Source organism: Anguilla anguilla, chromosome 4, assembly GCF_013347855.1.
Source record: "Anguilla anguilla isolate fAngAng1 chromosome 4, fAngAng1.pri, whole genome shotgun sequence".
Classification (NCBI taxonomy): Eukaryota; Metazoa; Chordata; class Actinopteri; order Anguilliformes; family Anguillidae; genus Anguilla; species Anguilla anguilla.
In genome coordinates, this window is record NC_049204.1 from 15,345,703 (window position 1) to 15,359,258 (window position 13,556).

The window sequence follows — 13,556 nt, forward strand, 5'->3', positions numbered from 1 at the left end:
GCAATAAGATAAATGTTGAAATAAACAATACTTAGCATAATATTATTTACCCATTATTTATATTTTGCAGGGTAAGTTAGGGAAAATCAATTCAGAAAATGGAAGGGACGTTATTATTAAAGACTGAATTTTTTTATATACAAATAGGCTGAGGCACACAAAAAACGTTTTTGTCCTTATTGCAATTTTATTGTCTTTTATGCCTGTGTAAAACACTAATTGCCACTGTGTTTGAAAGGTGCTATATAAATAAACTTGCCTTGCCTTACATTATACTTATTTATTTATTTCCAGTGACTGCTTATCTCTTGGTGTTTTAATAGTTAAATTAAACTCCTCATTTGGCTGAGGGGGGCAAAATGCCTACTTAAAATACAGTTGTGCTGTAAACGGAAACACCTTACACAGCCTCTTTCAGACAGTGTCGCCGTCCATTTGAAACAACAGGCTTCACAAGGGAAAACATTCACTAACAAGTTTTTCTATGAATGATCTTGCCTACCACAGAAGACTTCAGTACATTGGACATTTTTTCCAATTGTGTGTTAATGTCAGAGCAGAGTACAAAACATACAAGCCCCTCTGCTTGGGCCATGCAATATTGCCTATTTTAGACAGCCTATCTGCCATGAGGACTCATACTCAACAGTGATATACCCTCATGTGTATAGCATGAACAAAGCTAAGGTTGTTGTCTACTGGTTGTTTCCCTGAGTGCCTCTCTCCTGGCTCAACAGTGCTGTGTTGATGCTCTGAAATCTCTGCTGTTTGTGGGATCAGGGAGGACTGCACTGGATCCAGAAGCAAGGTTCATTCTCTTCTGATACAATAACAAACTAGCATGTCCCTTCTTTGGAGTACAATGGGCATTTCTCAGCTAACATCATACATCAGTTTTGGATCTTCTATTCCTCTCCAAAAAGCCTACAAGATTTTGGTAACAGGCTGTAATTAAATGTCAACCACCTGTCTCACACATGCATAGACTGTACATTTAAGAAGAATTCTCTCAAAAATATGAATTCAGGGCCACATTAAATTGAACCTAATTGCAATTAGACAGACACCCTTCAATGTTTACTGCAGTTCTTGCATGGAGTGACCTACAGCTTGCAAAAGGCCATCACTGTATGAATATTATATGCTCAGAAACTCAGGGAGGAGCTGCACAGAGGAACTTCATGTTGATAAATTATTAATTTTCAGATGCATCCTGTCTTGCAGAACACATTACATATCTGCCCAAATCAAAGAACTCATACTGTAATGCACCAACCATCACACAAGATGCATTTTTCATACAGCTGAAGCATTGAAAAAGTATATATTGAGAATGAAACCACACGACTGGTCATTTTTAAAACCTATATTAAATTGAGTGCCTATGCTACCTTTCATCAGTATTACGTTTTAATGGATATTACATACCTACCTGTGATAACCACATCTGCCACAAACCTCAACCAAAATGCATTATTTGCCAGAATAAAGAGGTCAGTTACCCAGTCAATTATTGAGTCCATTCAGAGACCCTGAGGTAGTGCTGAGTTTGCACTAACAGCTTGCTAAAATGTATTAGTGACAACATTTGAGACAGAAAATACCTTATGATTATGAATTTCTGGTGACAACTGTGTTACCAAATACTTTGGAAAGCGGTTGATATGCCATAATTTCCCTAGACAACCCTTGCAGAACTAGGCTGGATTTGGGCCATTTCACAAAGTGTAAATGAAAACTAACATGTAAACATATTCCTTCACCCTTTATTTCACTGAAAATTAAACTTTCTATAGTTCCACCCAATAATTTGCTTACATTTTTTAGAAGAATTTGTATCAATTTTGTTCTGCAATGATTTTCATGTATAACCATCCTGTTAAGTATTTACTGAAAACAATGATCTGTTATGTTTAATGGTGATGCATTTAGTCAACATCTCCTTTTCCAGTACACTAGCACCAATCAGGATAGCATTTAGCATTAGGGCTGTATAATTTAAAACTGGCTGCTGAAAAACATGAAAGTGGCTGCCATGCAGATCAGCTGTCACCTCTTATTATCAATTGTATGCTAAACTGCTTTCCACTATAAAAATAACTACTTGATACAAGATATTTCTATCTCCAGTAATAAAAAAATAAAAAAATGGAAAATGTCCTCAATTTCCACTGTGTGGAAAATGCCACTCCAAATAAATAGTGCAATTCAGTCCTTCACCATGTAATTCATTATTGAAATTCACAAACAAGCACTTATTCTGGTTATTCAGATTCCAAGATGTGACCTTGGGTCAATGAAATGCAACATTAATTTACTTAAATGTTATTCCTGGAACACCTTTTCTACAAATGTCTGCAGAACAGTTCATTTCAGAGTAGCAGTTTGAAAACTACACAGGTAGGAACATTCTGAAAGTTTTGCACATTTTAAATGTGTAAACAGTTTCACATCATGTGGATTATTTCAGATTCACAAAGCAAACAAATGTTATTTTATTAAGGTGAAAATATACACATGAATGTTACATCAGCAAATACTGCATTACATGCATTGTTCAATCTATGAGAGCATAAGATACAGCTGAACCAGTAGCTGGTTAACAAGAACACAGCAAAAGACACTGTCAGTCTTCTGTCAAAAAACTGTCATTTAGAAATTCAGTTAGAGTCACTAAATTGTGCCAGTAGCACAGGCAATTTAGCCTCTCAAACAGCTTTCTTTCTCAGCAATGAGTGTGGCGAGACCCAGACTTAATCAAGTCCAAGTTGTAAAAATCATTTGCCATTTCAGTGGGTTGCCTCCCTTCAACAGCTGTCCTTCCAGTTCCCTTTGTTCCCCTGATAAGTAATAGGTTTTCCTACTTCACAATTCACATTTCTCTTTCCCCCATTGTGGACCCTGCATTTATGCATTCCAAAATTAAAGCAAATAATTGAGTTATTTCCATAGTCCTTTCATTTTCCATATTATACCGAGAAGGCTCGTGTGCCCCTTTAAATTATTGGCAAACATATTATGTTTCTCTGGAAACCAAGACTATTCAGCCCGTAGTGATGCAAGCAACCACAAAAGTGTTCAGAATAACCAATCTGTGGACCTCCAATCAATTAGTCCAAGAGTATGTAATTATTACATTTTACAGTGAAGAGGGAACAATGGGGAAAGACAGTATTTTGGGAGTTTTTATTTCCTTTTCTGTATCCATGTTTATGTTCTTCTTCAGTAAAGTAAGGGTGCAGGCCATTTCTTTTGAGTAGCTGCTAACAGACATGTACAATCTGTTGTTTTACTGTGTTACTTTGTTGACAGCCATGCATTTATAGCCTACCTCTTGTTACCATTTTGAAGAAACTTCTTGAGCATCTATTTAAATGGAGGATTTCAGTTAGTGTGTACGATTTTTGCATATAGATAATTCTGAACATAGGACATTGTACATGTAGTAACCTCTCAAATTTATAAGAAATTGTTTTCTTACACATGCAGTATGTATGCATATAGGCTATATTAACAGACAGAAAATATGGCTTCAAAAATAATGTCTATAGGCACAGGGCAAAACAGATTGGTGGAAAAACAACACAACACATTGTAATGCTTTCTAAGCATAATAATTGACATATATAATCGTTTAAACATAAATGCAGCCATACAATGAGCAAAACTCTGAAACTCCACATCTCACACATTGGTGTGAATAGGAAAATATTTGTCAAAGTCTTAAATTGGGGTTGAGTGATGGTAAAAAAAAAAAAAAAAAAAAGTAATCTTGTCGTTTTGAGAAAACATTTTAGAGAGCAGAAATAGACTTCAGTGAAATCAGCAGCGACAGACACATTAAAACAAGGCTACAAATGAAGGGCCGGGAGCCTACACGTTACTAAAGGTACAGCAATATTGTAAAACAAAAAATGGGAAGATAGACCCCAAATAATAAACATAAATTGACTGTCAAAACCAGTAACTTCAGGTTTTCTTTTTCAAATGAGAGAGGAAGCTTACTTATACAGTTATAAAGTAATCAGATCATATTAAAGGGTTAACAAAGCGTAATACATTAGGCCCCAAAATAACAGCATTCGAATTCGAGTTTTAAACAAAGCTTCCAAGTCTTGTTTTCCGCAAATTAGTTTGATCAAATAGCCAAAGCAGCAAAGACAATCCCTCATTAAATCAGTAGTATTTTTTTTTTATTTTTACATGTACTATGAATCGGTATCGCAAAAAATACACTTAAACGTGTTTTATCTAGCTAATGGAACATGAAGCGTGTCCGTCTGTTTATTGCTTTATTTTCAATAACATGGCTTAGATACTAGTTGCCACATGTTGCGATTATTATAGGCTACGTTGACTTGAAATATCTAAACTTGATATGACTGACCTTAGGCCTACAACTTTAACCCAATAAACGTTTACAAGGAACCGCTACATAGTACATACTACGGAAAATGTGGAATTCATCTGGTAGCCTAATAAAGAGTGATATTGCTCAGAAAATGCATTTATGCGTTACAAAGTTTCGGTGTAATTTGTAGTGTTAACTTTGTCTGGTTTGTCAATCTACAAAACGCAACACTGTCGAGTTCTTAAAGTATTTTAAAACCGCCATGTAGACAGCAAGATGAGCTAGCCAAAGCATTTAAGCAAAGTAGCCTACGTTACTGTGCAAAAGACTATTGATCTAGCCTAGCTAAATGAAGTGATAGTAAATCAGAGAGAGGACCAGCAAGATAGATAATGAGCTTGTAAAATAAGCAGCAAAAATGCCGCCACGATACGAACGTCGAAGTACCTGTGATATGTATACCAAATCAACTACACAAGATATCCAACTAATCCACCCACGGTGCCGCAAATTACTAGCCGATAAACTGCTAGTATGTATACAGTCAATTAAGTATTTCCATGTACCTCGGCAAGGCACTAAGAAGCGTAGAATGGCTAACATTCAAATGAGTTTTCGTAGCGTGCCAATCAAACGACTTACACATAAATATTCAGGATGTGCTCTTTTTCTTCAGCGAAACAGAAAGTTACCGAATTATCCCTGCATAAGAGAGACAGATGATGCATTTCACTGCTGCTTAGTTTTTCAACACCTTGTCCGACAAGCATTCCAACTAGCTGTCTGAATGGTTCAGAAAGGAGTGCATTATATAAAACTCAAAGTTCTTACCTCCCCAATCCAAAATATAAACTACATAATAGCCTAGTTCGCTACGCGAGAAGTCATAGAGCCAAAATGGCGTTTCGTTCTCATAACCTTCACGAATATTTTGCCCTGAAAAGAGACCTCGCACTGAGCCAATCTATCCCCTCCTTGTTCGCCCCTGTCACTGCGGGCGCATGCGCTCGTGCAGTGTCTGTGGGACTGGTCCCCAGTGTGCTCGCGCTGCGTGTGGAACGAGAAATATCACGGTGGTAGTAGCGAGCGTAAAACCCAACCAAACAACATGGCCTTTCAACAAAGTGGAACCTAAAGAAAATAACGACATAGAAGCAATAACGCATGTAACTCCTGCTTAGCTTTTCACGTATGCTTGCTTTTCCTCGTAGATGGTATCCAGTGAGCCGTCTCAGGCAGTGGAAGACGACTACTTCGCGAATAATATGAAGGAGATGATTGGAGGCTGCTGCGTTTGCTCAGATGAGAGAGGCTGGGCTGAAAATCCACTGGTTTACTGTGACGGGCATGGTTGTAATGTCGCTGTTCATCAAGGTAAAAAAGAGAGAATTCTCTCTGTAGTATTCAGTCGTTAGCTACGTGTTTAAACATTCAACGTTACCGATTTGAATCTTGTTCGGGCAGTGTTTTAGAGGGATGTGTGTTAAGAATAGAGCTCTACCAACCAAGGCCCTAGTTAGCTCGCTAGGTATGTATTTAGCGAGTTGACTTGCTAGCCACCTTGTTGGCTAACGATTGAGAGCAAGAAATTGCTATTTCATTAGCTACATAACAAGCTTAACAATGTATTAAAATCATGTTCAGAGAAATGATTAGGGTAGTTGGAAACTTATAACAATTTTCTGATATCGCAAGAACCTATTTACAGTTAGTAACATCCGTTTTTGCAGTCCCATAGCTTGCAACATTGTTTCTATCTCGTTAATGTTATGGATGGTGTTCGAACCAGTGTAGTTCTCGGCTTATTACCTCATATTGGGGTTTACAATGTTGACAAATAAGTATTCACGCAAAGTAGCTTCGGGTGGCGTCAAGCAAGTTTCTCGTGGAGCTACGATATTATTTTATGCCCGCGTTACTGTTTTTGTAAATGTTGTTCACTAGCGTGTAACGTCCGGTTCTTTAGTGGTATGTAGCTAGCGATAGTTAGTTTGATGACCAAACAGACACAAAACGGTCTTCTGGCCTAGTAGCCATAACGTTACCTATGTAGCTTGCTAGATTGTAGATTTTGAAAATAAGTATCTTAATATTACAATTCATGGCTGAATGATGTTAAACATTGGTGCTAACATCCAAATGTTCAAACAAATGTTTAAGCGTAAATTTCGCTTCAACGTTTGTTTGAAAACTACTTTACTAGGTTACAGTTAGGAAACAGTGTAGCTAGCATTGTGATGGATCTCCATGGAAACCATGGCATCCTCTGTATGCCACCTCACTCATACACATGTCTAGCTGGCTAACAAATGGTGATTTCTCAAACTGCAAATTTGTTGCATTGCATTTGAAATAAATGGTATAGATTATACATTGTGTAAATTGTTTTTGTTTTCCTTTGAACAAAAAATTCAAAATCAAGTTAATTAAGCTTACTTAAATAATAATTGAATTTAGTCCTATAGGTTATATATCTGCCTCAGCCATTCAACAGTAGGTATATTGTGACTTTCATTGGAATTAATGTGGCAAATATTTGAACATATGTAAATGCACAGTAGCAATTCCCTTTAGTTATATTGCAAATTTAAGCGTGAAACCTAACCCTAATTAGCCAAAGAAAAACTTAAGAAAAAATTATGTTAAATATTCAGAAAGATGTTGTCACCATGAATACAGTGTAATACAGCCTAGGAAACAGAGTAGTGTCATATCCTTCATCAACAGCCTTGTTGGTTACTCTGAAAGGCGGCCTTAGGAAAATTTGTCTGTCTACCACACGTCACACATCTTACACAATGTTATGGTTGAGGATGTGGTGTATATGATGAAAGTATTTCTTTTGTGGGACTACACCCCTACCCTCCACATAACAAAGCTGTTCATATTTGAATTGCACTGACAATACGTAATAGACGCAGCTTATTATGTGTGTCAATTTGATCATGTTCAGGCTGTGAAAAATTGTTCAAGCTTTGTGCAACACAACTCACCTGTGAATTGTTATTTTGGAGCTGTTGTTATGCTTCCCGTAAGTGAAAAATATCTTTCATGATGCTTCAGGTCTTATTTTAGGGATCATTTAGGTGTATTAGTGTTTTATTAGTGTTTTATTAGAAATGAGACATGCCGTCAAATGCTTCTAACTCAATCAGAAGGGTACAGCTTTGTTTATACTTTCCTTCAACAGGCTTTCTGAATGTTTGCATATTTTATTTCTTTGCTGGGAGATAATTCATTTTCGACAGTTAACCGCAATGCAAGATTTCCTACAAATACTGTATTTTCTTGTGATATGGAGGAAATGCAAGGTGTTTGAGGTTGATTTTGTTTTCTTTGTGCAGCATGCTATGGTATTGTCCAAGTCCCTACTGGCCCCTGGTTTTGTAGAAAATGTGAATCCCAGGAGCGGGCAGCTCGAGTGGTAAGTTCAATGATGACCTGTTTTTTTAGGGAGAGGAGGGGTTGCGTGTGGATTGTCCTTTTTCTCTGAACATTTGAACTTTCTTGTTGCATGCAGCCGTGCTGTTCGCCTACTGAATTATCTTTTTGAGGTAGTTTATTTCCAGCACAGATAATGTGGAAATGTAGACTAATTGTGATTTTGATATAAAGGGAATTTACAGAAGCCTTTTATCAAAATTTCAAGTGGTTCATAATTATGGAATCAAACAAGTTTCCTGTATTAAGTTGGTTATCCATGGTAAAAAGTTGTAGATGTGCTCCACTTGCTACCCCAAGAGTCGTGCATCATTAGGGCTGCCTGTTCTAGAAGTGTACCGCCTTGTTGGGCTTCTCACGCTGGTAGAAGCATGTCCTCAGAGGTTCTTTTTGTGCAGCATTGTTCTTGTCCAGTTTACTTGTAAATTAAATTATTTCTATCAAAACTCCCAGGTATGCTGTTTAAGGTTCCAGTGCTTCCAGTCCAGAATTGTGAATGCAATAGAGCATTAGATACTATCTAGTCTGTAGGTAATCAGAGCAAGAAAATGGTGAGCATTGTTGGGCTGAATGGCCTGTTCTTGACATTATGTTATGTTATTACTTTATCAATAATATGACATGAATATAAATGTATGGAGTTACGCTCTTGGTGTGATGTCACACAAGGGGCCCATAGCCTGAAATATTGTGTACACCCTTTCTCATGGAGGTTACAGTCACCCCACAAGAAATTAAGGGCCACCTTAGTGAGCTTACTGTTTGGTACTGTAAAATAAATGCATCGCAATAAAAGTGCACCCTCCAGAAACAAAAAAGGGTCCTTGCCCACAATCAGTATTTAATACATGAATCAGTGTAATTCCATTTGTGGTATTAAGGCCAAAGTACTTTCTTTGCTGACACAAAATCTAACTCCTGACAGGAGAAACCTGCTTCATAGAAAGAGGATATGGAAATTAGATAAACAGACGGTCCCGTTTTTTATTCTGAAAAGGGCTGTAACCTTGACCCAATTGTCTTGCACTGTAAGACAATAGCAGTATATACTGTGTAGCTGAAAGCTTTTCCATTATTTCTGTCATAGTATGAAATTTAGGAGCAGATTTTTCCACTTGATACCATTCTGTAATAAATGCCGCCTTTCTAGTAGTGCCACTCTACTTGAATTTCCTATGCAGCGCAATATGGTGTGAAAACTATGTAACAGTGACAAGTTTCCCCGGAGGATTGTTCACTTCCTTGCAGTTTAAGCTTGGTTTCAGTGTCATCCTCTTTTATTTGTTTTTAGACAAATGTGCAGCCCCAAAGGTTAGATTTAATTTGGGCTTTGTTCATTTGTAATTTTCTAAATAAGGCAGACATATTTCTGTAGTTTGTGCTTATTCAATTGTGCCGTGTGTATGAGCATGCTGGAATTGTTCTGTTCTTACAATGTGGAATCTATGTAGAACTTTTGCAATTCTGAAAGTGGGTTGAGGTAGCTTGACTGGAAGAGAATTCACCCGAAACACTGATAATGTTGGTTTGTTTTTGTACCTGGTTACCAAGATTTCAATACAGCTGCAGTGTTTAAAACTGAGGACAGACAATGAAGTGGTGCTGAGGCTTTAGTTTTACGCTCCTTGAACACAAGCATGGCATTCTGGGAAGTTTTCTTCATTTTCAAAGGGTTTATTCTGGGAATTGTAACAGTCAGGTGTGTTTACAAGCTGCTTCACAGTCAGGGTTGTGTATCCCAACCTGAGTTGAATGAGCCTCATGGTGCATCTTCAGCACAGGAATCCATGTAGAATGGAACATTTATCATTTCTGGGTGATTGTTCACCAGCGTTGTCATTTTGATCAATGTCTACACCCCAAAACTATGACAACGGTAATTTTTTCAACAAAACTATATAATATTTTGTATGGTTACAATACTTACAACCTCATAATCTGAGGTGATTTTAATTACGTCCTAAACATCACACTGGACAGATCATCGAATAGAACTCAACTTACTAAATCTGCTAAAATTAACAAGGATTTCATTTCCAAGAATGGTCTTTCAAATATCTGGGGATTTAAGTTTCCTGACAAAAAGTATTCTCTTTCTTCTCCAGTGACCATAATACATATAGGGCCTACCCGTATTGATTATGTCATTTTAGATAATAAATTATTGGGGAATATTAGCCCTTCCTTGTATCTCAGTATTATTATCTCAGATCATGGAGCCATTTAATTTCATGTGGCTCTACCTGACAGCTCCAAACCCTCGCGTAACTGGGGACTTAACTCTCTTCTGCTAGCTGATGAACAGTCTATGCAACTTGTCTGATTCCAATTTGGATCCAAATACCTACTTCAGTTCGCCTCCGACCGCCCAATGTCCTTATCAAATGTAGACAATAAAATACTATCCAGTATTTGGTGATATTTACATAGTGGTTGGTGATATTTAACTGAGAAATGTAATGAATATCCACTGCAGTCTTCAACTAGCACCAGCAACGCTGGTCTCGTATGGCGACCAGCCCTCATTGTTGACGATTGTCAGTTCGTTCAGGTTTTTAGGTGGGGGTAATTATTCATTCTAGGGTTAAAATTAACCAGAGGTGAAAATATTGTTGTTCACTGCTGTTTGTGATGGCTAACTTCTTCCTCTCCAGTGTCTCTAGGCTGATTGTCACATCCAACTATAAGCTGTTTCCATCCCACAAAGCTTGTGGGAAGAGAAAAAAGCAGCCATATGCATGCCCAATTCACACACATTTTGTTAAGCATCACCGCACCAGTTCATAGTATCTCCTTAAAGGTGTTACCCTAGCTAAATAAAGAAACTTAAAGAAAATAACATCAACAGACACTGTCATAACACTTATTCAATCAGAATTGTGTCACAATTTGGGAGACATTTTTTGCTTATGATAGCAATTCACTCCCCTATTGATGACTATCATAATTTTCCATGCTCTCTAATTCCATCTTTGGGGCTTGGTACTCAAAGGGAATTTAGTCCATAATTAGTCTGTATACTGATGCAAAGTTTGGATCATTTACTCAGTTGTGTCATATGTACAACCTACCAAAATATCAGTTTTTCTAATATCTCCAAGACAGTCAGAAGAATATGGTTCCTTTCAAAATTTGTAATTCTCTATGACAGTATATGTACCTCACTCACAGTAAGATCTTTGGAAACTTTGGGGAAAACAATGCAAAATGTTGACTAATGCAAAGCTGGCCAAAATTTTTACTAATGCTGACCCTTCATCGCCTAGCTGTAAGTCCACCTGTAGGTCATGGACACATGTTCTGGTCTTGCCCCAACTTTAACATATTTTGGGCAAAAATTGAGAAATATTTTAAAATGATTCTTGCAAATACATATTAAAGCCTGTGCCAAAATTGGCTTGCTTTCCCCCTTGGCTGGCTAAATGCCAGGCTTTCAGTGGGCCAGGTTAACTGGGTGTAAGTCATGTAACAAGAACCTTAGGCCCAGTGAAATCCTTTTCTTTCTACATGTAATTTGTAAATGACACAAGGCAATGACAAAAGGCAAGCCAAGTTGAAAATGCCTAAGCATAGCCCCTTCTCTGGATGCGGATAAATCTAAATGCTTTTTTATTTTCTCAAAAATGAAGAGACCTACAAGAAATGGGTTTTATTTCTGGTCCCCAAGGGCACTGCGGTATTACAGTTACCTGCACAGTTAATATTTGCAGTGCCAGTTTTCACCTGGAACTTGTCTCAGAATGTGGTAGAACGGTAAGTAGGCTAGCGACAATTAAATGGCTTTCAAGCTTAGACATCTGGAATCATAGGCTTTCTTTATTCAGGTTAATGTCCAGAGTTTGAGACTGCTATAGAGTCGAGTGTTAATGTACAGTAGCCCTGTGACATTGAATGATCTTTAGGTTACACTATACGGTGGTAAAGCCTAGTTTGCGTTGCTTTCTTTCATTTTGTATGGTAGTACATGGTTACTACTGTAACCCACTCTAACCTCGCTAGCGATGAGGAATGGTTTTACATGACGTCTTACGAATTTGAATGTTAATGAGCACAGGATACACGACTACCCTGTCCTTGTCTGCGAAACTGGTCCCAATAATCTGTTAGTTTACTGCTGTCTAGTGGTTATAATTGAAAAGAAGAACTTGAAAGGAATATTAAGAAGACAATCAATTGTCACTTATGGGGGATATAACCACTGTTTGAATCCAGTTTCCTGGCCCTTTAACGCCTATACCAAAATATTCCAAAAAGACATCACTCCCAACCCTATGTGTGTCCTACTTCAGAAACCTATTCTCTTAAGGGCAAAGCATATGTAATTATAGCAATTAAATAATTGCCGTTGATATTTATCCTTGTCCATTGCATTATAGGATGTGGACTCTTCCTTGGTCATGCAAGCACTTTAAATGGACATTTTTAATGTTTATCAAAATTTGGACTTCGATTCAGATTCAAGGGATGGGTGTGGATGGGTGGCCTGAGTGGGGTGGAAGGGTAGGGTTGGGGTTTGGTGGGATGGAGTGGGTAGGGTGATTCCTAAGTAATACATTTGTATAATTTTAGTTTTAATGTGTTCACTGTAAGCAGCTGTCCTATATTTTTGTTCATTTTTATATTTTTAAAAGCCTGCTGCAAACAGGCTTTTTGGTTGAAGTTAAAATCATTAAACAAATATATTTTTTAAAAAGAATATGTGAGTCCTGATTAAGGGCATCACGTGCTGATATTGGGCTGGAGCAGAAAAAATTACATGGAGCATCATCACTGTCCCCCAGATTCTTCCTTACTTTAGAACTAGGCATCCTGGCCCAGCTTTTTTCTCTTTGCTGATTCAAATTCAGATGGTGATAAATTAACTCCCATCTGAACATTTACCCAGGGCAAACCTGTTATGCTTCTCATAAAATAATGTCAGCATTTCAGTTGTAGAAAATCAGATGGTTTTTGGATGGAGTTGTACATGCAGTAATTTAATTATCTGAAAATACTGTGAGAGAGTTTGTGCTATGTTGCTTCTCTTAGTGAAGTTACAAAGGGAAAGCACCAGTCTGAACATAGTTGGATTGTGAAGGATGCATAGATTGTGAAGCACAATTCAGATATGTGATTTTTACCAGTATAAATGAAAGGCTTTGTCCTCATTGGGAAAATTGAACCACAGTGTGCATTTTATGTTTGATTGGATAGCCTGTGAGGGTATCCTATATTTCGAGCCCCAAGAGTCCCCATCAACCCTGCAAAGTGTTTACCATCTTATTAACAATGGCAGTGCAGTCAATTTTGCTGTGAGGCAGAGCTGTATATTTTCTTTTGTGTCTTCAAAATATCTTATTGTACTCACGTAAGGGAACAGCCTCTAAGGAATCTACCATTGGATCACTACCTTCATTTCTTGATCCTTGGTCAGTCTGTGATTCCTTTAAGGGACCAACAGTTTTTATATGAATTCCAGTTTATTGATGTTTTTGATAAATCCAGGCAGTTTTTATGTGCAGTGAAGGATGTTTACAGATGCTTCAAAGTTTCTTTTGATGACCAGCTGGCTTTACAATGGCTAGTGTAGGAGCATTCTGGAGTTTGTGGTCTAAATCAAGGCATAATGTGTACAGCCACATTATGCCTCCAGAAGTTATACATGCATTTAAATATAATTGCCTGATTATTCTTTAAAAAATTATGTTTATTCTTATTTATGCTTTGAACCATTTCCTCCAGTGCGTGCAACCTTACACCTATGCTATCCATCCATCCATTATCT

General features: G+C 37.5%; 1 protein-coding gene across 7 annotated transcripts in view; it reads left to right on the forward strand.

Moving 5' to 3' along the window:
• Positions 1 to 13,556, forward strand: part of mllt10 (MLLT10 histone lysine methyltransferase DOT1L cofactor) — a 74,180-nt gene that overhangs the window by 6,660 nt on the left and 53,964 nt on the right. For 6 of the 7 annotated variants that reach the window (XM_035415680.1, XM_035415681.1, XM_035415682.1 and 3 more), the window contains exons 1-2: positions 5,356 to 5,725; positions 7,696 to 7,775. In XM_035415680.1, coding sequence (XP_035271571.1) covers positions 5,563 to 5,725; positions 7,696 to 7,775 — 243 coding nt within the window. In that variant the 5' untranslated portion in view covers positions 5,356 to 5,562. Of the gene's footprint in view, positions 1 to 5,355; positions 5,726 to 7,695; positions 7,776 to 13,556 lie in introns of those variants that run through there. The other variant, XM_035415679.1, reaches the window with a different exon arrangement.